The sequence below is a fragment of the Canis lupus genome, chromosome 25 (genome assembly GCF_048164855.1).
Source record: "Canis lupus baileyi chromosome 25, mCanLup2.hap1, whole genome shotgun sequence".
Lineage (NCBI taxonomy): Eukaryota > Metazoa > Chordata > Mammalia > Carnivora > Canidae > Canis > Canis lupus.
This window is the reverse complement of record NC_132862.1, coordinates 11,366,947-11,394,029: the sequence shown is the minus strand read 5'-3', so window position 1 is coordinate 11,394,029 and position 27,083 is coordinate 11,366,947. Positions and strand designations below refer to the sequence as shown.

The following is a 27,083-nucleotide window of genomic DNA, read 5'->3' as shown; positions in this document are numbered from 1 at the left end:
CCTTTGTATAAACATTTCTGGTAGAGCTTGTAAAATATCTCCTTCTGTGTTTCCTGACTCGCCAGTTGATGGCATTTAGAAACCCTCTGGTACCAGCAGGTGCTGTATTTTGCTTTCTTCAGGCTCCAGCTGGGCTACAATGACAGATTCCTGTCCCAGGCCAAACCCCACCACCTAGGCTAGGACCACATTGGAGGCAAACTGAACCGGGCCCCACCAGACAGCAAGATAAATGGCTGCTGTTTAAGTTTAAAATCCCTTGGTGGGAGTAAATATTGTTCCAGGGAAAAAGGCTTGACAAATATTGCGTCATCCTTCCAGAGCTGTCTTGATTAAAGCAGAATCTTTGGATTAAGTTGGTGCTCAATTCCAAATGTATCTATCTTGCTGTCGTGGGATTCTCCCCCCCCCCCACCCCTTCCTAGAGTCTGAAAACACATATTGTTGAGGATGGTCAAACAAGACTGCCGCCTCCCCAGGGGCTGGAAGTCCACTCCTGATAATAGAAGGCGGCTGAACAGTGACACTTCACTGAGGAGAATGGAGACAGCAAAGGCTTAGTGGGAAAAGGCCAGTTGTCACCTAAGTGACAGGCAACAGCTGAGCTCACACATCTGGAGCCAGACCAGGGCAAACACTCGGCAACCCTTGCCCGTCTACACCTTGGGCCTGTCTGAAAGGATAGATAGAAGTTCCTTTTCCTCCGAAAGTACCTTAAAAAAAACAATCTGCTGGTGTGAACCCCCTCAATTATGTAACGCCAGCTGCACACACAGCCTTCGGAAGTATGGATTAAAACGAAGAGGTACCCAGAACTGTAAGGCACGCTCAGCTACAATTTCATTAAGTATCCACTGGTCCTTCATAAAATCCATCGGAAAGTCGCATACACACGCCTGCTTTTTATAGCACAAACGCATCTGAACCCCTCCGGAGAGGCAACAGCTTTACATGCTTTTTTTTTTTTTTTTTTTTCTCTCCTTTAGGCAGGTTCCCAGGGTGTGCTCTTCACCTTGTTCATGGCCGCAGCCCGGCCTCCCTTTCTCTGTTTAAAATCAGCCACCAAATACGTTTGGGTTGTGATCCTGAATCCTCCTTAGGCAAGCTGGACCTCAGCGCGGTGCCAGCCCGTCTCCCTCCCCCCACCCCCCACCCCTGCCCCCCATCTCAGTCTTCAGCCTCCCGAAGACAATCGGTGGACAATTTCCCCCAAAGTCCCCCAAATAATACGGCCCTGCGGATCCTCACAGGCGATGCCGTTTGGCTTTTCTTAGAGGGCAATGAAAATTTAACAGCTTTCTGCTGCATCCCTGAGCCCCGGGTCCTGCTAATTATTAACATGCCCAGCGTCTCCAACTTTTTCTGCCTGAAGGGACGAAGATGCTCCCATTCTCTTCCACATACGTGCTACATTCAGAAAAACACCTTTGTCGGGGCGGGGGGTGGTGGTGGTGGGGGGGAGCTGCTGCAGCACCCCTGCCAAAAAAAGCAATGGGCCCTTTGCGCAGAGCGCTTGGGGAGAGCATCAGCACCCTCCCTCCGGACGCCAGTAGGTGACAGGCGATCCTAAGCGGCCGACACATGCCAGCGCACCGTCGCCTCCCTGCGCCCCCCTCCCCATCGCCCCGACTCCGGGGCCGCTGAACGGGGTTCCACGCAGGAGAGAATCAGGGGAGAGTTGGTAGTGATGCAGCACACAGGGGCCATGCGGGCGGCCGATCTGGAGCCCTCTTGGTGCTGCAGCCCAGGACCCGCTTTCCCCGTCTACGCAGCCCCCCAAAACCCGGCTGCGCCTTCCTCCTCGTCCTCTGCTCCGCAGACCCCGTCTGGGTGTCACAGCCCCCCCACCTGCAGGGGCACCCCGGGTGCCGGCCCTCCCCTGCGGCGCTCGCCCCCCCTCTGCGCCGCAGCCCCCCTGCAGAGCCGGCCGAGCCCGGCTGCCACTCACCGCGCGCGACGGGGACCGAGGCGGCTGGACGGCGCTCCGCACCGCGGCGGGGCTGCGGGCTGCGGGCTGCGGGGTCAGCGGCGGCCGGGGGCGGGCGGCGAGCGCCGCATGGGCAGCCCGCGGGGCGCCCCTCGCGGAGGTGGGCTCGCTCCGGGGCGCGCTGTCGGGCGGCGGCGGCCGCGGGAGGCGGCGCGCACAGCGGGCTGCAGGCGGAGTGCGCTCCGGCTCCCCGCGCCCCGCGCCCCGCGCCCGCGCCGCCGCGCACCCCGCCCTCGGCCGCGGCCGCCCGGCGGCAGCCAAAACGCGGAGCGCGGAGCCGCCGCGGGATCCGGGACGGGATCCGGGACGGGATCCCGGACGCTCTCCGGGACGCTCTCCGGGACGCTCTCCGGGACGCTCTCCGGGACGCTCTCCGCGCGCGCGCACCCGGGCTGGGCCCCGATCGGCGAGGTCGCGGCCGGGCTGGGGCGCTGCGGGGCCGCTGCGGGGGCGCGGGGTCTGCGGCACGGAGCTCGCCCGGGCGCCGCGCGGGTCCCCGAGTGCGGCTCGCTCGGCCCCGCCGCCCCGCCGCCCCGCCCCCGATGTTATGCTCCCTCCCCCTTTTTGAAAGCAACGATCCTGGTGGATGGAAAGGCAGGAAAGGTGAAGGGTGGTGATGGGGGTGGTGATGGGGGTGATGGGGGAGGAAAGACAAACCCAATTTCCTCCGATCAAACGGTTGGGGGATTGCCTCTTTGGGCGTCTTTGCCCTCGGTGCGTGTGTGTGTGTGTGTGTGTGTGTGTGTGTGTGCAGGGGGAGGGGGAGTTAATGAAACTCTTAGATTCCTTCCGGCGCGCCTCGCCTCGTTAGGGACCCACCTGGACTCGATCCTATCTCGGGTAGACCTACAGGCCCGGCTGCCTGCGCCCGCGAGCGAGAGGGAGCTGAAGGTTCAGGGTCCAGTGCCTTCCCCTTCCCTTCCCTTCCCTTCCCTTCCCTTCCCTTCCCTTCCCTTCCCTTCCCTTCCCTTCCCTTCCCTTCCCTTCCCTTCCCTCCCCTCCCCTCCCCTCCCCTCCCCTCCCCTCCCCGACGGCCCTCGCGGCCCCCAGGGTGGGGGGTGCGTGCAAGGACCTCAGCCCACGCCGGTGTCCGGAGCCCGACCCAAGCTAGCAGGGCTCACTTTTTTTTTTTTAATCTTAAGTATTTTATTTATTTATTTTTTATATATAGATTTATTTTTTATCGGTGTTCAATTTGCCAACATACAGAATAACACCCAGTGCTCCTCCCGTCCAGTGCCCCCCTCAGTGCCCGCCACCCAGTCACCCCCACCCCCCGCCCGCCTCCCCTTCCACCCTCCCACCCTAATTCGTATCCCAGAGTTAGGAGACTACTTAAAGTCGTGTTCATGGGTATGAATTTGGTCGCGATGATCTTTTTTTTTTTTTTTTCCATCGGCCAGCGAACCCTCTCCAGGTTTTCTCTCTGCCCGATTCCCAGGGCCGGGCTCTCGGGCACGTTCTCCCAGGATGGACTGGGGAGTTAGTTCTCCCCCAGACATTTGTGTTGCCTTAGAACCCCTCACCGCGTCCAGTTCCAGATCAGTGGAGTTCGATTTCTTTGTGTGGGGGTACGATTTCCTCCGAGGTTGCAGAGGGCAGGCCCGGCGGCAGCTGCTAACCCCAAAGGGACAGGTGTCTCTGCAAAGCTGGAGCTCCGTCGGTGTGTCCAGCGCTTTCGGCAACCCTCTAGGATACTGTATCATCCCCCCATGTGTCCACCGATTTCAGCAACCCTCTAGGATACTGTATCATCCCCCCAGGAAGATGAGGATGTGTGTGTGTGTGTGTGTGTGTGCGTGTGTGTGTGTGTGGTGTGTGTGTGGGGGGGTTGTAAGGACCATTTTTATTCCTTTAAGACAAATCAGAATTTCCAATCTCAGGATTTTTCAGAGCACCGAGTCTCCTCGATTTTCGCTGGAAGTGAAAGCAAGGGGGCACTCAGCAAAACACAGGGTGGACCAAAGGGGGGAGGTAAGGAAATAACATCTCAAGGCAAAGCGAAGAGGAAACAGAACCAATCTAGGGAAATGTTTCGCCTTGGCGCGGTGCTGCGTGATTCCAAGTCTGACTCACATCCCCGGCGCTGACAGAAACTCTCTCCCTTCTAGACACACAGGCTGAGTTTCTCATTCTCTGAGCACAAGATCACTCAGGAAACAAGGCTGTTGCTTCTGAAATAACGCCCCTGGCCGGTGGTGTTTGTAAGCGATGGCAATCTGAGGGGAAGCCACCTGGGCTGTCTTGCTCCTCAGCATTTTATTGGAGTCAGCCTTTTAAGTTGAGTCTGTTTATCTTGCCATGGTTACAGATGTTTCTGTTCCGCTGTGAACCTTGAGCTCCCATCTAACCTCCAGAACTGCCCAAGAAGGTGGACAACGGTGACTTATTTCCACCCATGGAGGGAGTAAGATCCGTACTTTTAAGGGGGCAGAGAGTCCACTGTCCCCGTTAGTACAGGTGGGTGTCGATCTGTCTGTTGTCTCCATCAAGACCTTCCAATGGAAGCTGTCTCCCAACAAACTGAATGATGTGGTGGGAGAGACCCCGTGGAGGGTGGAGCAGAGAAGGCATCACTCATAGAGCAGCGTCTTCATGAGAAAGTCCTCTTCAGTGGACCAGCAGGCGCTTGTAGCAGGCCGAATTGGTGTGGAGAATTGGTGGAGAGAATACTTACTACAATGCCTGCCCTTGGACCTCCCTGATAATTGGGGAAAATGATACTTTCTTATGATAAGAAACGAATCTGTTATCAGAGGACTTATAACTCTATGATGACGTCACAAAGGTTTTGTTTACTAAGCATCAAACACGTTGGGCGTGGTAGGACACATCCAGTTGTTCCCTCCAGAGACTTATTTCCTCTCTGGACTGGGTGGGCCTGGACTGTGGTCCCAAGGATGTGTGCAGAGATTCACCCTACCCTCCATCCCTTACACACCTGCCCAGTCCCCTCAGTCTGCTCCCCACCCCCCATCCTGGGGCTAGAACAGCCTCTTACTCCAGGGCAGAAGTCCCTCTGGTTGTCTCCCTACCACCCTATACACATTGACAGAGACAGCAACACCCCCCACCCATATTTGTAAATGTGTTCACCAAGGAGGGAAAAAAGTGCACTGGGCAGCGTCTTTTGGATCCAATGTGAGTGTGAATGCTTGGTCTTCAACCAGGACCCTCATAACATCACTTTGGGTGGTGCATGTGATGATTTGCAGTCAGAGAATTCTGAATTCAAATCTCAGCCCCACTGCTCACCAAATGCAGCTCAGGATAATGCAGCTAATCTTGTGATCCTTAGATTCTTCATTTAGAAATGGGAAGAGTAATATCTACCTCCGAAAGATAGATATGGGGAGGATTGAATGCTAGGTGTGCAGAACACTGGGATCTCAAACTTCTAGCCCCCCAGTACTGTGCTACGATAAATTTCTGTTGTTTAAGGCACCCAGGGAAAATCAGTTTTGACCCTATAATGAGGGTCATAGGCTTAACTGTAAGGCATGTTCCCCTGCTAGAAATCCTACAGAGGTTCCCCAGGGCCTTCTAGGTTGAGCACATCCTCCTTGGATTAACCTAAAAGGTCCCTCATATTTGTACTCTCTCTCTCTAGCTTATTTTCCTACCAGTCCCCACCCTTGTTTGCTCTAACCACGTTAAACTGTTTACAGTTCTTCGAAAGCATCGAGCTATTTGTTGCCTCTGTACTTTGAAAAGACCTAGAATGTTACCCTCTGATAACTGCCCTCTTTCGTAGCTAATTCCTGTTTATCCTTTACAATTCAATTTAGGCACCACCTTTTTGATGGTCCATTGATATGCATATGGTTGTTTTGTCTTCCTAGCATCCATTTCTCCTTCGCAATGCCCCAGATTTTCTTTGGGGAACCACTTTCCCTCATTGTCAGTGCCCATGGTTTCCTTGGAGACTTACCCCTGGACCAGATGACTCAGACCTGGAAAATTAGAGGTCTGGTTGCTCCTGATCAAATGATTGGTCCTGGGATGGGCATGTGATCCAGGTCAGATCCTGGGATTTAGCAGGAGGAACTTTTAGGAATTTCGCAACAAGAAATTCAAACAAATGTCTATTAAACATGTATATACCAATGTCCTCTTTGCTGGAAATTCAACAGTAAACCAAAGTCTCTATCCCTATGGATCTTCTTTGAGCCCCTGGATCAAACCCTGCCTGAAAACAAACTATCAGTGAATGTTTCAGATTAAATTGATATTTTGCTGTTGTCTTTTCAGCCAGTTTGGGGTTTAAGTGACTTGCACATTAAAGAATACTAACTGTACGTCCCTTCACCATTTAGATGCTACTTTTCTTTGTTCAACTGTCTACCATTTTATCACATCGTTTGTTTATTTGATTAATTATTCCTAACCCTATTCCAAAAACATTTAAGGCCACTTAAAATCCAGCAACAAAGACATATACCAAGTTAACTTGAAATTTTAATTTGAAAGTGTGAAATGAGAAACAGAAAGGAGATAGAGTCGTCAAATTAATTCCATAAAGAGTGGGACCCAATTTAGCTTTTAGGTTTCTAACAGCCAAGAGAACAGGGGTAACATGATTCTTTACAAATTGAAAACATCTCTAAGATAAAACACCCCTTCCAGGAGAAGCACAACGATTGCTAAATCGGTGGAATGAAACACCCACCCGAGGTCATCAGGAAGAAGGTTCTAGACCAATGATGCGCAACATCCTCACCAGCATCCTCACAGAGTACACAGCAGTGCGTTTCTTGGCGCTGTTTCTGAGCGCATCCCTCAATTCACTTTGAGAACACTCACTTTTCAGAAAGGGAAATTTAATTCATTTTACTTGGTGGCGGGCACTTCCCAGAGTGTATGAACATTACAGCAAAATTAGTCGTCCAGGGCGTCCTGGTAGTGCACAACAGGGGCAAGCCACAAGCAGACGTAGGGTCAGTGAAGTCCTCCTGGGACAAGAGGCACCTGAAACGTGAACACACGTGTGTGTGTGTGCATGTGCGCACGCATGTGCATGCACCCCCGTCCATGTTCAAGCAATTTAGGGAGAGGGGACATGGTGTGTAAAAGTGAGGATGTGAGTGCAGGTATGGTGAATCTAAGAAACCGAAAGACGTCCAGTCTGGCTGCAGTTCGGGGTGCCAGGGGAGAGCGAGGGTGGGGGCCTGGATGAGCCTGGAGAGATGGGCAGAGGCTGGGGCGTGACTAAGCTTTGGTGGGGGACGTTGGTGGGTTCAGTTTTGGATGCCAAGAGAAAGTGACTTTCAGAAGTGACTAAGAAGCAGTCAAGGATACAGGAAGGAGCTCGGGAGAGAGCAGTGTGGACGAATTCAAAAGAAGAGGGCATTTCAAGAACAGAGTGGCATCTATCTACCCTCTTCTGCTAAATTCTGCTAAATTTTAGCCTGCCCAGAACAAACTGTGTTCCATGGACCCCTCAAAGTTCTATCAAACGCCTAAATTAGAGGTTTGCTGGAGGCCCTCAGATATCCTGAGGGATAGGCCTCAGGGGCCTCAAGAAGGTTCCACGGTTCATAGTAGTTCTATAAAGTGCTAATCTGCTTGTCCCTCCAACAATCCTCTGTAAATATGCACCAGGCTTTTGGGAGTTTGGCCAGTAGTGATCTTGAAATTATTATTCCTTGATAATACTTGACCATTCTATGTTGCTCATTTAAAAAGGAATTCTATGTTTTAACAGTCCACTGAGCCCAATGGGTCATCTCTTGTGAAAACTGGCCCAGAACCTGTGCAAGAATTGAAGACCACTTCAAAGGTCAGCGGGAGGAGGAGAATGTGGGGTTACTAGGGTCCACTTCCTTATCACAGCAATCCTGGTAATCTTTGACTTGTTTCTTTTTTTTTTTTAAGATTTTATTTATTTATTTATTCATGAACGACAGAGAGAGAGAGAGAGAGAGAGAGAGAGAGAGGCAGAGACACAGGCAGAGGGAGAAGCAGGCTCCATGCAGGGAGCCCGATGTGGGACTTGATCCCTGGTCTCCAGGACCACGCCACCCAGGGATCCCCTGATTTGCTGCTGCTTCTTCTTCTTCTTCTTCTTCTTCTTCTTCTTCTTCTTCTTCTTGGAGAGGGAGAGAGAGAGAGGGAGGAGGGAAGGTCAGAGGGAGAGGGAGAGAGAGAATCCCAAGCAGGCTCCACACCCAGGACAGAGCCCGATGCGGGGGCTCTATCCCATGACCCCGAGATCATCACCTGAGCTGAAATTAAGTGTCAGACGCCCAACTGACTGAGCCACCCAGGCGCCCTGTTGTCTCTTCTACTAGTCTGCTCCTTGAGGGCAGAGTCCTGCCTAATCTAATGTTGTGACTGCAGCGCCTTGCACAGTGACTGGAACAGAATAGGTGCAGTATACATGAAATGACAAGCGATTACGTGGACCTCAGGAGAGGGGGTGAAGGAAGGAATGAGGTGGGGGTGGATAGGGCTGGTCAGCACATCCCCAAAGCTAGTGTGGCCCACAATCTGAAGGAACTCAGGAACAGATATCTAGGCCATAGAGACAATGGTAATGGGAAGGCAGGGGGCCACGTTGAAGTGGCAGTTAGGATTTGGGGACAAGGCCTAACCTTCCAGGAAGAGGGAGCTGGAGTTCAAGTGTAGACCAGAGTCCCAGTGGCCAGATTAGAAAGCAGGGTGAAATCCAGTGGTGTCTACACATGGTCGGGAGCATAGCTGCTGCTTGGGGGAGCCCCATAGCAAATCCCCAGCTTTGGGGAACAAGATTAATTGGACCTCCACCGCCAAAATGGAGAGGCTGGGACTGGAGAAGAGATTGGGATTTGCGTGTTTCGGCTCTCTGATTCTGTCTTCCTTGTCTATACTTCGAACCAGACATTATCAATTTTACATACCTGTGAGTTTGAGAGGGAAAAAGAAGAAAGATAAATGTGCTTCTTGCTCATGGCTTTTAACCCTAGTTTCTTTCAAATCTTCTTTGTGCAAGATAGAGACACTCCCAGCTCATGTCTTCACTTGGACAGCTTATAAAAACTAAAGAGAGTGACATGATGGCTTCTAATGACCTTTCTGGAAATATCTTGAGTTCAATGGTGACTTATTTTCTCTTTTTTCATCTAAAAAGAACTTTGCAGCTTTCACTTGAATCACTGAAGGAGGATTAAAATCAGTCCTCCACTTCTCAGACTCTAGATCTCAGGCTTCACTACATATTCTCTCCTTTTTTATAAAAAGTAGCAATTCCTGCTTCAGAATGTTGCCTATTCTCTTGGCAGTAGGCTTGAAGATTTCCTATAGATAGCACATGGCGTTCCATAAATATCTTCAAGAATGACCTGCGGTGTCTGAATTAGCTTTCCCCCTCCCTCCTGCTTTGTCTGGGGCAGGAGTTTCCAGATGTCAGAGTTTAAATAATTCCACAACCCCCAACCCAACCCCCGGCTCCCACCCTGAGCCCAGGATTTGTGGGGCATTAAAAATAAAACAAAACTCAAGCAAGCATAAGAAAAAAAATTACATGCTCGATAGTGTGGTTATGGGCTGTAAGCATAAAAAAAGGAACAACTTTCAAATAGAGATTGCTAAACTTACAGTCCATCGTCTTCTGGGGTTTAATAAGATGGGCAATTGTGTAACTGTGCCTACGTGTCATTTCATGAGCAGGAAAAACAAAAACAAAGCGAAACTACTGCCCTGTGCTCACCCACTCTGAACATCCAGATACGGAGTCACATGGTGGGAAGGTGTTGGGAGCAGCCTGGAGCAGCATTCCTGATCTCCTGGGAACTGACTCCCCCACCAGCACCCTGCACCAGGATGTGGTTTTCTGGTGAGTGAGACCCACTGATGGGCCTAGAAATTAGCCTTTTATGTTAGCGTGCTTACCTTGTGACTGGAGCACACTCTCCTCTACATTACTGTCCTAAAGCATTAGCAGAATAATGTGTCACTCATGATGAGATTGAGTGAAATGTATAAAGGAAATTAGTTTACTAACTCCATTAGGTTAAAAGGCAAGTGGGAGACTAAACCAATAATCAAAGGGTAATATTTTAATGTTCAGGGTTAGTTAACTGACAGGGAATTTCTCTTTTAATTTAGCTTTCTGCATTGTGTAATAATGAAGTTTAAGGAGGCTTATAGAGAAACGGAGGAAATCAGGGTGCCAAGCAAATCAACGCACTTAATCCTTTTTATAGAGTTTCAGAGTTACAGCCCACTCTTGCTAAAAAGTACTATTTCAGCCACCGAAGCAGAATAATTCAATATGGGGAAAAGGAAAAAAAAAGAAAGAAAAAAGAAATGCTCCACAGAGAAAGGAGCTGAAAATGAAGTCAAAGAATCAGGCGTCCACTTCCCCAAGTGAACGACGGAGGATGGTGAGATCCCAGCTCAGGCTTCTCGTGGCACTTGAACTTCTGCATTTGTAAGTCGGATGCAATCTTGTCTAATCTGAAGTTAGAGTCTGCCTGTAAGTGCCTGTAGCTGGCTCACTCCCTCATTACATGGGTTAGGATAGGCAGGCAATCCAGTCAGTGGAGCCCAAGACAGGTGTGACCACAGGAGGGTGTTTCCTGCTTTGTTCATCCATTCACCGCTAGAGTCAGGACAAGTGTGTAGGTGACACGTTTAAAGAGGAGAATGGAGGGCTACCTCTGAAAACACAGCCAAAGAAAGAGAAGATCTTGTCCCAGTCATGGCAGGAGCACGTTGACACTGTTTCCTCCCTGCAGTTGAGGTGGAGGAGTGTCAGGGAAAAGCTCTTCGTGGGAGCAAAGTCATTGGCGATGGAGCTAAGTCACCTGACTTTTCACAGTGCAGGTGCCCATCCGCGGACCCTGTGACTGGCGTTTGGCAACCTGTTGCTATTGTCACTGCTGTTGACATCATTCTGATTAAGGTCTTGAGGGTTCATAGTGGAGGACTGCATTTTCTTTTCTTTTGCCTCTTAAAATTTGATGCTGAAATGGATTTAAAATGTCCAACAGAAAACCACAGATGACTCACTGATTTATGAGCATCATAAGCCGGGGAAGCTAGCTGTATTATCGTCAGTATTTCTGTGGTTCATCCTCTCCCGTGTCTGCTATGAGTGAGGTTTGCTAACATATGGACTACGTGGTGTCAAGGTTTTTATCATCTCTCCCCCTTATCTGGTACTCTGCATGTCTGCTTTTATAATATTTGGCATGCCCTGTGTGTTTTAAAATTCTGATTAGATTGTTGGCCCTTTGAGGGCAGGGGTCATTCCCAATATCACTTTGCATCCTTTGAATGTACTTGTACTTGAGACTGGGCCTGTGCTCTCTAAATTCAATAAATATGGGTCAGTTACTCATATTTATTAACTATGAAGTTCCACATCCTCAATATACCCTGATGCACAATCATAGTTTTTAGACCTAGGACAGGCTGTTAGTCCAAACGGCTCATTTTATAGAGGAAGAAACTGAGATGAAAGAGAAAAAAAAAATGTGCTCATCCTCACATGGCACAGTGGGGGTTAGAACTCAGCTGTCAGACTTCTTTTTCCCTTTGTTCCCAGTTGGAGAAACTGGTGTCATTCAGTAAAATTAAGAGATGAGGGGCTGGTCGGTAAAATGAATTAGAGGCATAAATTGTGCGCTTGTAAGTGCTGTTCTCAGTTTTGTGTTTAATAACTATTATGTAAGCATAGTTGAGCACATTCTGCTCAAAACCAGAGGCTAATACGAATGCTTGCCTGCCTTTATGTGAGGTGAGGGGAATGTTCCACTGAGAGTTGCTCCCAGACATGAACCTAGATAGAAAGAAGAGAGTAAGGCAGCAAAGAGCATATCTGCTTTTTTTCTTACCCAAGGCCCATGTTGCTCGGTTTTCCAAGTTTCTTTTTAAGTCCCTAATTCTGGGCCCAATAGTCACTGGGGAAATAAATGCTTTATTTCTTGACTACGATCCAAAAGTGAACTTACAGGATGGCTTTTTTTTTTCTGTCTGCATCCCCAAATGCTGGCTTCCCTTCCTCCCTCTCTCCCCCTTTTCCTTCTGAGAACATTTATTGATCACCTACTATATGCTGAGCACAACGCTAGGTAGTCAATGGAGAGATGACTCTAGAAAAGATAGTTATCCTACTTTGGAGCTCACAGTTTTATTAAGGAGACAAATGCCCTAAATATTCACTCAACAGTGAGGGAAATGCTCAGAAGGGGCCTCTGGAAAATATTAATGGGAGCAGGAGAGCAGAGGAAGGAACAGCCAATGACACCTGTGAGGGCAGGGGAGTGTTGCCAAGTAAGTGACATTGAGTCTTCATGCAAGAGTTCCCTGGGAGGGGGTTTTTAATGGAAGAGAGATGCCCCTCATCTCTCTTGGATGCCCCTCATCTCTCTTGGGAGGGGGCAGTGTGTGCAGACACAAGCAAACACGAGAGGAAATGGCACGTATAGGAGCCCAGAAGTAGTTCGGCGTGGTAGAAAATAGGCAGTTGTGGGGAGGAGAGTTGACAGTCCAAGCTGGAAGGTAGGATCTGAAGGACCCTGGTGCTGTGCTAAGGAGTTTATATTTTAGCTTATGGTAATAGGGAGGAAGGAACCAGCAGAGCAGAAGCTGATGAAACTAATGTCCTTTTCCTTAAAGTAACCCAACTTGCTGAATACAAATAGCACTGCGGTAGAAAAAAAAAAAAAAACACATCTGGGCTCATTTCATTTTCCTATAAAGATGAAAATTAGCTCTTGGAGATAGCTTTCGCTTGTGCAATTATTAGGCTTTTCCAAGTGGTATGCAATAGTACTTTTATAAAGCAAGTCATATTTTTGGTTGATTTAAAATGTATTTTCGATGTTAATGAAAGGGCAAAGGACTGGGAATTATAGGGATGTCGGTTGTGGTTCCAGGTCCACCATCAACTGGGGACAGTCCCAGTCTTCTCCAACCTGTCCTTCCCATTCATCAGGTCAGGGGATGGGAGTGGGAGCTTCCCACGGATCTTTCAGCACTAGGATTGGAGTGTGTGACTTTGTGTATGGGTGTGGGGTGTGTATGGATTTGCATATTTATCTAGACTAATTCCAATAAGAATTGGTAACTTTGAATTTTGCCAAACTTAGTATAAAAATAAACAAACAAAGCCAAAACAATCTAGCGATTTCCACCAAAAACAGGGAAGGGAATAATTGCAGAATAAAGAACAGTCTTCTAAGTTGCGATTGTGCCATCTTACTGAAATTTTATGAACTCTTTTGATAGGTAATACATACATAGGTTTCAAAATTCAAAAGGTAAAACATGTACACAATAAAAACATCTCTCTCTCACGTTTTTTTTTTTTTCCTAGCCACCCAGCTTCCCTGCCTGGTGCTATACTTAACTAGCTGCCAGATAAAGTAGGAAGTATGACAATTTGCAAAGTCCTCAAGGGCCACGGTTTAACACAAAAGAAAGGCTTTTTTTTTTTTTTTTTTTTTTTGAGGAGAATCTTAAGCTCTTAAAGAGATTTGTCAAAAGGATATCTACACAAAGGCTTTTGTGTAAAATAATGGACAATAAACTCAGGAACATCTATGGACAATGTAAAGGAGTTTCTCACTTCTGAGCTATTCATCTGTTTAAGAATTTAAGGAAATGCTTAGCTGAATTTCTACAATTCTATTCCACTAAAAAGGCAAGACGACCAGCTTGGAGTGTTTTGAAGGAAGCAGTCACTCCAAATCCCATTTTTTTCTGCCCTCGGGGAATTTTGATTTAACTCCGAATCATGTTTAATCTTAAATAGGACTACAACCTGATTCGGTGCCACGATAATACAGCCCCAAAATGAAGCCCTGTATAACTGAATGGGAAACTCTTTTGGATAAAAGAGTTTACTATTATTCGTTTACATGTGACGTGCATCTGACAAGAGCTGAGTTTGGTTTGACATAATTACTATTTAGCTGTTCCTCTAGACAGTAATCGGTCAACAGGTTCAACTGCTTTTTTAGAGGCCACTTCTGGAATGTAAGAGTGGTACCCTGCAATCAGCATAAAAAGGATCCTTATCTTCTGGTGGCCAAAGTAGGATTGGTTTGGGAACTGGTACCAAGTAGTCCAGGTAAAAGTTAAAATCAGAGGAGGTTATGGTTGACTCCTGTATGGGTTCCTGAAATTGATGTCAGAAAGTGAATCCCGCCAGCTCTGATTTTCAGACTAGTAGGAAAATAAGCACCTTTAAAGAGTATTAAAAGCCTCGGATCAATGCACATCATTGCAATCTGGCCATAAATCATTGCCTGTAGAATGAAGGACTGACATCCAATCAATAATTGCCAGAAAAATTAAATTTTTCATTAAGTGAAACAGAAAGCAATGGTTGAGCAGTTAAACCTAAACCCGGCCTGCCCTTCGGCGGGGGCGGGAGGGGGCATAATAGACTGGGGAGACCCAGGTTTGTTGAGGACAAAGCTGTTTGCATGGAGGTCTGAGGCAATAAGAGAAGAAAAACTGTATCTTATGAAAAAGAGGGTGGGATTCTCTGCTTCCCCATTTCATTGATCTCTAGTTCATGGTGGCTTCTGAACCCACCCTGGCCCTGACGCATATTTCAGCCAAATAGTTAATGACCTGTAAACAAATAAACAGCTGTTCACAGGGGTCCATATATTTAAAAAGCCTTGAGGTGAACCTTTTGTGAAGCAAAGCATCTTTTTCTGTGTGATGCAGAAATGCTTCCTCCAATTTATCTGTTTTATAGGTTAGTGTACTACAGGGCTCTCTAAGCATAAAGGTATCATTTGTAGTTGCAGTCAGAAGAATGCTGATGAGATTTCCAGTTAAATTCCGATAAAATGAGGTCCGATTTCCTCACCGTGGTAGGATGGCCATTAAATTAACGTGCCTAATTCCAACAACCCAGTCTTTAGCTCTGTTCCACGTTAAAGCTCAGCGTTTTAATTGTTTTAAGCGGCAAGGAACCAGATGCTCCTCCTCTCCATCAGAGAAACACACATTCCCACTGCCCCTTATGTTGTCTCCCAGAGATGGGTAAGATCCTCTGTGGGGAAAGCAATGACCTTGGAGAGAGGCTTTCAAGAAGAGGGGTCCTATTGCAGCCAAACTGGGAGGCAGTACAAATGCCAGCGGAGTCTATATTTGTCCGCCCCTGGTCTCTAAACTTCCGAGAATGCAACGTATGGTTGGAATGCTTCATCTTTGTTAAGAGAAGCATTATTCCACAAGGGAAAAATATATGAATAAACAAAGATGAATAGACCATTCTAAAAGGAGTGGTATTTTGATAACTTCTTTTTTTTTTTTTGATAACTTCTATTGTTTCTCTTGTACTGAAAGAACGTGTTCATTATAAAAATTTTGAAAGACACAGAAAAGTCCAAAGAAAATGCGTTTTCTGGACTTCCTCCCCCACCCCGAGCATACACCTATTGCAAAAAATTGATCACACTGGACAAGTGAAACTTGCTTTTCAGTTAATATATAATGAACATTTCTTTTTTTTTTTAAGATTTTATTTTTTATTTTATTCATGACACACACACACACACACACACAGAGACAGACACAGGCAGAGGGAGAAGCAGGCAGAGGGAGAAGCAGGATCCATGCAGGGAGCCTGATGTGGGTGGGACTCGATCCTGGGACTCCAGGATCATGCCCTGGGCCAAAGGGGCAGGCACTAAACCCCTGAGCCACCCAGGGATCCCCTGAACATTTCTTTATGCTATTTAATATCCTTTTACAACAATTTTTATGGCTCTATGATACATTTATTGGACATCAGCATTAAACATTTTTAAAAATGTTCTTTAGTAGTGATGAGCATTCTTTAGCTAATTCTTTGTTCTCATCCATTGTTTTCTTAGTATAAAATTTATAAAAGGATTTCTGTTTTCTAAAACTGTATTAGTCCAAAGTGAAGGAAAGAAGACTAGCCGAGGCCAGACTGTTTGTTAGGCATGAATATCAGGAGCAGCACAGTATAATATTTTAAGAGCATGGGATCTACAGTCAGATTGCCCTCATTTAAACTTCAGTTCTAATTTATATTCTCTGTTTCCTGTAAAATGAGGACAATAATGGCACTTGTGTTCTGGGGTTGCTGGGTGATACAGATGAGTTAATATAGCAACATATCTGATCACTTTTGTATTTCCCTCTCTTGGTTCCATGAGCAGCTCAGGTAAGTGGGCATTATTGTGACCAAATTACAGAGGAGGAAGCAGATGCCCACAAACAAGAAGTAACTTGGCCAAAGTGGCCAAGGTCAGATTCTGTGTCCCCAGCTCCAAAAATGCATTCTTTCCCCTTTTATACTGCAAGTATTAATTTAATCTGTGTAGAGACCCAAATGAACATTTAGCTGTATGAGTACAATGTTTTAGTCTCATTTCAGATCTTGCTGAAGTATTGCTTCCTGGGAAAGGAGCATCTGCTTATTATTATATCTCTCTGTGTTTCTTTCCTGGCACTTGTGACTACTTTCATTATCTTTTAAACGTACTTCCTATTTATTGTCTCTCTTACTAGAATGCATGTTCCTTGAGGGGACAGCTGGGTCTTTTCAATGATTTAGCACTAAGTCTGGCATCTAAAATACTTTTGTTAAATAAATAAATCTTACCATTCAGTTATGTACATAGCCTAAATTACCCGATAATTGCTAAATTATCTGTTATTGCTTACGCAATAAAGGTTATCTGTATGTATCCGTTCACCTAGATAATGGCCAACTTTTCCTTTCACTTTTTTTCTGAAAGCACCCTTGATTTTTAGATTAAAAAAGTAACCACACAATACATACATTGGTCATATTTTAAGATGCATAGGTAGGTATATACAACTCATTATTGCCAGTTGTTGAATATAGTCTTCTGCTTTCAGATAATACTTTTGAGAAATCTCCAAACAGGTAAAAGGCTCAAATATGAATAAATTTCTAGAAAAACTCATTTTTTAAAGCCCAGAGCTCTGCTTGCCCAGTATATGCTGTGTAGATAGGCAGAGCTACCTTGACTGAGTTGGCTGACTGATCCATCTAAACAACTGGATAATTCCATTGAAAAGAAAAGCAAAAGTGTGTTCCCATTCTTTTACCTTGTCTGATTTGCTGTATTAGCTTTTCTTCCTTTATCTCTTTAAGAATTCCCATTTATCTTTCAAGTCTCCGTGTATCTATTCTGTCCAAAGTCTTATTTCTCTTTTGCCCTGGGAAGGATTTGGCTCTCCATTCATTGTGCTTCCATTATACCTTGTATATAAATATGATTATGGCTCTGAAGACGTTATTGTATGTTATATTGCAGTTATTTTTTTGACCCATAGTCTCATGTGGACTGAGATTCTTCAGGACAGTGATCAGAGCTTGCATTCCCATTGCCTAGATCATTATTTAGCATTTGTAGGTTCTGCTGAATGAATGCGTGAACTATTTTGTGAGGATGTGTACTTCAATTCTGTTTGGTGAGCAACAAGGAGCCAAGGGAGATTTTTAGTTATTTTTATTTTTTCTCCAGCTTTAAAAAGATATAATTGACATATAACATATAAGGTTAAGGTATACAGTTTATTGGTTTGATATACTCATATATCACAAAATGATTACTACCATCCGAGGAAGATTTTTAATTAAGGGAACAGCAGGATCCAGTTTATGGTTTAGGATTACTTGTTTGACTATACTTTAGTTCCACATTCAGGCTCCTAGACAGGTGCTTAATTGCTAAAATTTACTCTTTCTATTTCACACATTTCATTTGTGGATAAAATTTTGTTTTATCTTTTGGTCATCCTGGAACCTGGTCATTCTCTCTGAAGATGTAATTTATCCTTATCTGCTCCACTTTCTTTGTATGTAGAGTGGTGCTTTATCTTGATATTTGGTACTTTAGTGATCAGAGAATGTCATTTTTTCCCAACATTTGAGAATGGAGTGTAGGTGGAAAATATGTCACACACTGCTCAGTGAGGTTAGGAGTGTTAGGCAGGATTGCAAGTTTCAAGGGGATTCCAGTTAGGACTACTGCTTTTCTTTCTTTCTTTCTTTCTTTCTTTCTTTCTTTCTTTCTTTCTTTCTTTCTTTCTTTCTTTCTTTCTTTCTTTCTTTCTCTTTCTTTCTTCCTTCCTTCCTTCCTTCCTTCCTTTTTTTTTTTTAAAGATTTTATTTATTTATTCATGAGAGACACACAGAGAGAAGCAGAGATATAGGCAGAGGGAGAAGCAGGCTCCCTGCGGGGATTCCAATGCAGAACTCAATCCCAGACCCTAGGATCACAACCTGAGCCAAAAGCAGACTTTTAACTACTGAGCCACCCAAGTGACCCTGCATATTGTTTCTATCACAGTTTTTCCTCCACCCACTGAAAGCCCCTTAAGATTGCTGTCTATGTCTTATTTCTTTATTTCTTTATTTATTTTCTGTGTCTTTCTTATTCATCGTCACATCCCCAGCATCTAGTACAGTGCCTGGGACATAGTACGGATGCCAGTTTTTCAGTTTTTGTTTTTTGAAAAGGTATCAGATAAATCAGCAAAAGCCTGACTGATAAAAGGACTAAAGTTTCTCAGATATAGAGCCCATTTGCATTTTGGTAACACTGATATTCCCCAGAGAGGGAAGATGACAGAAGCCAAAGTCTAGTAGGTATATAACAAGGGCCCACAGCTGATACTCCTTTGGAAGATAAAGTGATTCTAGGGTCTTTGGAAAACTTTTTTTTTTTTTTTAATTCATGAGAAACACAGAGAGGCAGAGACACAGGCAGAGGGAGAAGCAGGCTCCATGCAGGGAGCCCGACGTGGGGCTCGATCCCGGGACTCCAGGATCATGCCCTGGGTTGAAGGCAGATGCTCGACCACTGAGCCACCCAGGTGTTCTGGGTCTTTGGAAAACTTTTGAGCAAGAAGTCAGGTAAGCCCATAAAGCTCATCTTCCTTTGCCGGGAGCTCACAAACTCTAACATATGTCTTTCATTACCAAGGTGACTAGTAATGTCACCTATGGACTTTTGCTTTGGAAATGAAAGTCAGCAACATCATTCCTTTACTTGAAACGGGCTCATGCTTGCCCTGTCTCCACTGATTCTCCTTGCTTCCACTCCCATCCTCTCAAAGAACACTTGCTGTACAACTGAAGCTTCTAAGAGGGGAGAAGAGAAGCACTGAGGGAAGGTTCTGTTACTCCTGCCAACCTCAGGGGGATGCGTATCTGCTGGGACAGAGAAAGCAGGTGACACTGCAGCGTCCCTGAGTCCTGGGGACCTGCCCAAAGCTAAGCTCTTCCTACTGTTTGCTGGTTGCCAGCTTCTTGTTCAATTGCTCTAATTTTAGATGCTGGCATTCTGGGACAGAACTATGTTTACGAGACATTAAGCATTCAGTTTTAGATTGCGTGTTAGTGCCCAAGACATTCTAAGGCCGCTCGTAACTTAAAAAAAGTCCTACCCACAAGGCCCTATCCCTTTATGCAATAGGGGTCAGGTCTTTGCATTTAAGTCTGAAATGATCTCCTAGGCACTGTTAATACGAGGCGACGGCCTTGTGCTGCACGTTGCACTGTCCACCTTTGCAAAGACACTTGATTTTCTCAGCATCTCGTTTATATTTAGGAGTGTCCATTACTGTGGTGATATGTAACAGCCCCACAGGAACTTAAACACCCAGAGCCCTGGATTCTGGGCCTGGGAGCTGTTCGATGGTGGGGGCTGTCCTGACTGAGAGCCCAGGGTCCAGCCTCTGTAGCTTCAGCCTGGCTGACATGGACTGAGGTGACGCCTCAATAAAATCTTCAAAAAAAAATTTAAACAAAATAATCAGAATTTCTTAGATTTCTATATCAAATCTAATTCGGTGGGATCATTTTCTCGGGGATTTTTATTTATTTTATTTATTTTAAAGATTTATTTATTTATTCATGAGAGACAGAGAGGGAGAGAGAGAGGCAGAAACATAGGCAGAGGGAGAAGCAGGCTCCCTGTGGGGAGCCCAATGTGGGACTTGGTCCTGGGTCTCCAGGATCATGACCTGAGCTGAAGGCAGATGCTCAACTGCTGAGCCACCTGAGCTGCCCCCTTCTTGGGGATTTTTAAAAAATATTTAATTTATTTATTTGAGAGAGAGAGTGAGAGCCAGAGAGATCACAGAGGGAGAGGGAGAAGGAAACTCACTGCTGAGCAGAGAGCCCGATGCAGGGGCTGGATCCCAAGACCCCAGGATCATGATCTGAGCTGAAGGCAGATGCTTAACCGACTGAGCCACCCGGGCGCACCAGGGATTTTTGAGAAGAGATGAGAAGTGCTTCCTTATGGGTCATACAAGTTACACATTTAGTCTTTCGATTGTATCAGGGTTTCATGTGGCTTACACTTCTGTATGCTCCATCACAGATATATTTTTCTTTTTTAAGATTTTATTTATTTATTCATGAGAGGTAGAGAGAAAGAGAGAGAGAGAGAGAGGCAGAGACACAGGCAGAGGGAGAAGCAGGCTCCGTGCAGGGAGCCCGACGTGGGACTCGATCCCGGGTCTCCAGGATCACTCCCTGGGCCAAAGGCAGGTGCTAAACCGCTGAGCCACCCAGGGATCCCCACAAATATATTTTTCTAATGCTAAAATATCAGTTTCTCTTTCCTGTCACTCCAACCCCGTTTCCTGGTTAGTTTTCCTGGTTCAGTCCCCAGGTGGTGACTATCTTATGTCTGCCCACAGCACATCACCACTCAGTCACCCCTTCTGAAAGGTGTGCCCCCCCAAAGCTCTACGACGATGTGACCCAGCCTTTCAGGGCCTTCGCCGATTAGGTCAAGGGTGTGCAGTGGGCCAATTCGAATGCTTTCTGTGGGATTCCAAGGAAGAATCTTCCAGAGAAACTGGAAATTTAATATTTGAACTTGGGAGCTATGAGTGTCCATTTTATTTTCATCCAGTGGACAAAGCACCATGTTAAGAAAGATGAAGCAGAAGAGGAGAGGTGGACAAATTCTTGACCCCTTTTCCATTTCTGTTCAGTCTTAGGCCTGGCCACATTCCTATCCTTGGGTTGTATGAATCACCCCTGTATCTTAATGCTAAATCTCTCACTGCTTCTTCTCTTTCCTTTTTTTCCTTTCTTTTTTTGGCCAGAGCAAGTGTGAGGCTTTCTTCTGTTGTTTCTAACCAAAAGAATCTCAACTATTCCACATTTACTGAGCCAGTATTCAGTTGCCATTGCCACTACTCCATGGAGCAAAGATAGAGGAAAGGAGAAACATGTAAACAAATAATTCATCATCAAGGTAGGAAATGGGGGGTTTTCTTCTCTTTTTTCATTCATAGTCACAGACTCTCTCCTTGAGGGAAATTTTGTGGTATGTATGAGAGGTTGGAGATCAAAGCCCATGACAACAAATAGCAAAGAGCATGATGTAGCTACAATCAGGAAAGAAATAAGGTTTTGAAAAACAGAGTCCAAGTCTGAAATTTCATATATGTGGAATGTGTGCCCAACAGAAAGATCCTGGCTCTCTTGGGCAGATCAAATGTTAAATCTTGGACCCCTCCATAGGACAAATACCATTGGTAGGAGCCAGGAATGATTTGATTTTCAAGGACCTGTTAGGATCTTTTAACATTTGCATATTGTCATTTTATTTGCTTCGCGTGGGGAAAGTGAGAGGTTCTTGCAAGTCCTTTGATAATCAGCACTGCCTTTTCTCCACTTTGACATAGATAATTCACATCCCAATTATGATGTGAATTCAAATACGATTATTATTCAAACATAAATGGTCTTGTATTTTCATTACTAGAAAATAACTTTCTACTTGATAGAGCCAAGTTATGGAAAAGTCAGCATTGTCTGTTTTTCATAAAGCACATTCTTTCTCTGCTTCGTGCCAAAATTCTGTCTCAGTTGAAGATAAAGTGGAAAAATCTTCATTGTGGTTGATGTATAGCTTTTTATGAGAAGGAATATATTATGATTCTAACTCTATCCTTTGACCTTCTGTTCTGACTTAAGGTTACATGAGAAGAATATTTAAAAATCAGAGAGAGTCTTAAGAGTATGGATATAAAGAATAAATGTTAGAGAATTTCTTATTTAGACATTAAAATATATTTTTTTTAAAATAAGGAGATTAAAGGAAAATCTTCCATAGGATAGTTTTTAGTTTCACTTGGGAAGATCAAGACACAGAAAAGTAATTCACACATTATATCAGGCAGAGGTGCAAATTTCCTCCCCTACTAACTCCATTAAAAATGTTATCTCCTACAAGTGTCTGTTGGGGAAATTTAATTTCAGATCTTGAATATTTAAATATTATGTACGCAAGACCAGGATATAGGTGTTTCTATCACTAATCCAGTTTTATGTTCCAATGTTAACTAGTTGGATTTGAGTCGATCATCTTCTGGTTTTTTATCATCCTTCCCAACCTGAAATGAGCAAATGTTTCATGGATTTTTTTCCTTCTCGGTTTGGTTTTCCCCTGTTACACATTTTGCCAGATGGCTGAGTTTCATTTAGAGAAGAATTTTCCATAATAACATATCACTTGGTGCTCATGGCCAATGGTCCCACTCCCCCCTGCCATCTGCAGGAACCATGGAATGGAGTAAAGTGGCAAATGAGACAGGCTTGGTAGAGCCTGGAGGAGGGGGAGGGAGAGGGGAAGGTCCGAGAGGGAGGAGGGGGGGTGAGGGGGAGGAGGAGAAAAGATACACCAGAAGAGGGGAGACTTGGATGCCAAAGATTTGAAGGAAAAGCCTATTATAGCAAGAGCTTGGGGGTGAGTGTGTGTGTGTGTGTGTGTGTGTGTGTGTGTGTGTGTGTGTGAGAGAGAGAGAGAGACAGAGACAGAGACACAGAGAGAGACAGAGAGGAGAGAGGGAACCACAGGCACATGCTTAGGAAGAATTGTGTGTGTAAGTATTTTGGAGTGTGTAGCTAGAGGGCATTTTGACAGATGTGGAACATGTGCGGCACAACAGTGTTTGGAGGAGGGGAGCACTAGGGGAGAAAGGAGCATTGCTGAGCTGCACAAAGAGATGAGGCCAAGATCCTGGGTGTGCAAGTGAGGGCTTGGTAAGGGAAACGGTATTAAGAAGGTAGAAGAAACTCACGTTGTGCCATTAGCTGCGTTTGCTGAATTTCAGTTATTCTGACAAAAAATAGAAAATTTTACCCAGGGGGTTTGTAATTGAAAAAAAAAAAAAATTCCATGTCTCTTGGCATCTGCAGACTGGGTAACCAACACACGAAATCTAAAGAAGGGGCTCGCTTCTGGGACCAGAACCTCCACTCTGCCTGGTACAAAACAGGTAACTTGTAAAAAACGGATTGGAGTCGTGAAAACTAACTTTTGGGCTTAGCGACTTTCAGCGGATTACTTTCAGCAAACATAACCTCTTTGGGCTTCCGTTTCCTCAATTAAAAAAATAAAGCAGTTGGTTGAGATAAGTGTTTACCAAATAGTTCTCTACAATTCTTCCTAGAACGAGCCTCCCCCTCACTTCCAGGATTCAGGCAGAGCTGTTAGAGCTTTTTCTGTTTATATCTTAGTCTTTGAAGAATATATTCTGATTAAAAGAAAAAAAAAAAAAGAGATGTATTAGATTGGATTCTTAAGTTCCCTGCAAGCTCTGTTAACCTAAATATGTGTGCATTGGGGTTGACACGAACCCATATGATGCATTAAATCAGCCAACAAATATTTACTGAGCACCTGCTATACAGTAGGCGGAGTTTTAGGCATTGAACATAAAGCAGTAAAGGAGACCAAGTCCTTATGCTCAAAGAGCTTACCCTCTAGTTGAAGAAAAGATGATAACGTGATTACAGCGGGTGCTTAGTAATAGTAACACAGACAAGGGCACAAAGAGCAATGGGGGGTCTTCCTAGGAATGACATCTGAACAGTCACCAGATGAAAATAGGAGAAAGATCAGGGAAAGGATCTGGGAAAGAACATTCCAGGTGGAGAGAATATCGTGTAAAGGACCTTGGCGGATACAAACCTGCAAATTTACTTTCCCCACAGGAGCAGATCTTGGTCTCCAGATTCCAGGCTCCAGTGAGGAAGGACACACTTGGTTTTGCAGATGAAAGGCCCTGGGATCTCTTCTGCTTTCAGCAAGGCCTTGTGTTCGAGGCTCCCCCTTACCCTCCTGGGGGTGGGCGAGGGGCTCACCCCACCTCACCTGCACAGTGAGGTGCTTGCTGGCCACAGACTGTGTGTCTGGTCCTCATGAAATGTCTTATCCTGCCCTGTACCTGTGTATCAGCCTCTCATGTGCTGGGGGTAACGCAATGAGTGGGCCCCGATACTGCTTTTTCCTTCTGTGCTTTAATCTGGTCACCACTGCTGATGACCACCGGCCTTACCACTGCCTCTGGTCCCCAAGACCCCACGGCCAGCAGCCTTGGTCTCTCTGTTCAGACCCCAGATCTCCTTGGTCCTCTCAGCTCTGCTGTGGCATGGAGCCCTTGGGGGCTTCTCTTGTTCCATGGGGCATGGGGCAAGAGGAGTGAGAAGAGCCCAGACTCAGCCTCAGAGCTTGGGTCTGCATTCTGGTTCCGCAGAGCCGGATGACCTTGAATGTCTTTGGGTTTTCATCTTTGTTTCAGTTGGTCAACGGTAAAATGGGGGATGATCAGGTTATGGCTGTTGTCAGGTATAAACAGGCTAATATGATGCATGCAAAATGCTTTTAAAAGTGCAGGCTACGTACACCGGGTACAGTTTTGGTTTATAAGACAATCCTAGAAACTGCCCTTGGCTCCTTGCTCTCAATGTCTTTCAGCCAACAGAACCCCCCCACACTTTTCTGAGAGGTTCCCCAGACGAGGCTGTAGGAAGTAAGGACTGAGCTGCTATGATTTAGGCTTCCCTCAACCAAATGGGACCCTTTTTTAGAATTTAACATCTGATCAAAAATAGTTTGTATTCAACTGAACATTTTCACATGCCTTGTTTTATTGAACCCTCAAGGTAACATTGTGAAGTTTGAATTATTAACCCCATATTCTACACGAGGCTAAGAGAGGTTGTGACTTGATCTCACACATAATCAGTGGCCCAATTCAGGCTTTTTTAGAAAAAAGATTTTTGCTTCCAGCCATCAGAGTGCTGGTCAGTACACCTCAGCTGTCTTTAAGAAAATCTTTGCATAAACCTACAGGTCAGAATATCAGGCAGATGAACTGGCAAAATCGAAATATAAGAATAACCTGTTTTATAAAATTCTTGCTTCTTTGTTTTTCCGCATCGCTTTTCATGTCATTACTTACCCTTGTCCCCAGTCCTTGCAATGTCAGGAGTGAAAGTGGAGTAAGAGGTGTAACTTTGAATTGTTTTAGTACTTTTGTGTTTTCTCTGAAACATCGTTTAAGTAAGGCTCATTTTTTAGACTTCGTGGAGGAACTCCCTCTTCCCTTTTTATTTAAACGTAAAATTGCAAAATAAAGTCACTAAATCAGCTTACTGATTATTCATCGGAGACCTGTGGCATGTGATATCAATTATTCGTCTAACTATAAGAGAATGGGCTACACAAAAAATAAAATACCTTAGCTTTCATACCACCCGTTCCCTTTCAAATGACAATGTTTACAATTAAACCACATTGACATTAAAATGTGAACGGACTGCTTGCTGCTCAGAGCTACCATTGGCACAAAGTGTACGTGTGCAGCGTCCTGGCCACAGATGGGGACGGCCAACATGGCCACATTTGTTCTCTTTTCTTGTCGCCACCACTCCCGTCAAAACCCCAGGATATTTCAGGAATTACGATCCTTTCTCTTTTTCTTCAAAGATCACGTACGTTAGTATGTAGTATCTTCCAATGGCATAGCTGATTGTTCAAAGTCGTTTCTAGGAGAACACATTAAATTTGTAACACACTTTTGGAGGTCAAGCCCAGCCTCGTCTTGCGTGAGAATTTTTGGGGGGCTCAGTTTCTCAAGACCAGTATCTGAGTTTTGTTTCATACGAGAAGGCTGCTCGTCCTTTGGAGAATAGGGCCTTGGCCGGGACTGTGTAGCTGGCGTTAGAGAGCCTCAGTGGAACTGTCTGTGGGGCGAGACCCTGGAGCATCCCCCTTGCTGTGCCCGCAGCCAGGGCCCTGTGTACCTGTTGTTCACACGTTGCACTAACCTGTTGGCTTCTACGAGTGGTGGATCCCGCTGCCATCCTCTGTGGTATCTAGGTCCACACTGCAATCACACAGGCCGAGATCTGGCCAAAGGGCTTCCATTTTCTCTAAAGCTCCCATTAAATCATGTCAAGTGATTTCAAAGCTGAACTCTTTTTTTCCTCTCCTCTCTGGAAAGCTTGCCAAGTACATTCCTGCCTATGTATTAAGGGAATTTGGGTAGTCATTTCAAGAAAGTTCAGAAGGATAAAAGAAACATTCCAATTTCCAGAGTGTTGATAAAGCATCGCAGCACATGTTAACAAGGTGTATCATTTAGGTCTTTATTTTAATCTGCGTCGCCGTTGTGTGGCAGGAAACTTGGGGCCTTTTCACACTCCTCACTTTACAGGAAATCTCCATGGAGCCTTTACTAGGGGCCTGTTGCACGCGCTTTAAGAGGAAATGCAACTTTATGTTCTTTTTACACTCAGAAGTCTGAAAGGAACATTGTTTTTTAAGAGCGCTGTGCAGAGGGCAGAACGAACTTTAATTACCTCCTTGAGGTGTCGACAATTAGGGAAACTGAGGAAGCCGTGACTTCTTAGATGAGAGCAGCTTTTCAGTTACCTGGGAAGGTGTTTTAAAAGGTACCCTGTCACTTTGATAAGTGCAGTTCTCCAACTACTGTTTAATTATCTGCCACAGTCAGAAAGCACATGAAGAAAGCCTTGAGACAACTGAACTTGTCTGGGCCCAAAAAGAGGAATTCATTTCCTGGCGAATGCCTCCGAAATAGGTAAAATTCAAGCTGCTTTCAAGGCATTGAGGAAATGTGCTTTTAGCTTTTTTTTTTCCCCCCCTCTCCCTTTAGTTATTCCAGGTGACCAAGAGCAAATTACTTTGAGACAGGTTGACCCTTTGTAGTAACTGTCTTTAAAAATACAGAGCCAAAAAAAAAATAAAAAATTAAAAAAAATGAAAATACAGAAACCCCAATCCTTCTTATTGGTTGATTTATTTTC

At 45.3% G+C, this 27,083-nt stretch overlaps 2 protein-coding genes across 2 annotated transcripts in view; one reads left to right on the top strand and one right to left on the bottom strand.

Moving 5' to 3' along the window:
* The window catches only part of PRICKLE1 (prickle planar cell polarity protein 1), a 110,522-nt gene extending 108,460 nt beyond the window's left edge, over window positions 1-2,062 (bottom strand). The window contains exon 1 of the mRNA XM_072798281.1: window positions 1,949-2,062. The gene's annotated coding sequence lies outside the window, so the exon portion shown is untranslated. The remainder of the gene's footprint in view (window positions 1-1,948) is intronic.
* On the top strand, window positions 2,057-26,223 carry LOC140617037 (uncharacterized). The gene is made up of 5 exons (XM_072797820.1): window positions 2,057-2,590; window positions 7,692-7,766; window positions 9,635-9,800; window positions 23,166-23,245; window positions 23,964-26,223. Exons 1-5 carry the CDS (start codon window positions 2,057-2,059, stop codon window positions 24,132-24,134), a joined length of 1,026 nt encoding a protein of 341 aa, XP_072653921.1. The 3' UTR covers window positions 24,135-26,223.
* Window positions 26,224-27,083: the final 860 nt, after the last annotated feature.

Bases quoted from the DNA above. Each gene is read 5' to 3' on its own strand.
- LOC140617037 (XM_072797820.1), top strand. From the start codon at position 2,057: ATGGGCAGCCCGCGGGGCGCCCCTCGCGGAGGTGGGCTCGCTCCGGGG. The intron at 2,591-7,691 runs GTGAAGGGTGGT...ATGTTTTAACAG, and splicing joins TGGATGGAAAGGCAGGAAAG to TCCACTGAGCCCAATGGGTC. The intron at 9,801-23,165 runs GTGAGTGAGACC...TGGCATCTGCAG, and splicing joins CACCAGGATGTGGTTTTCTG to ACTGGGTAACCAACACACGA.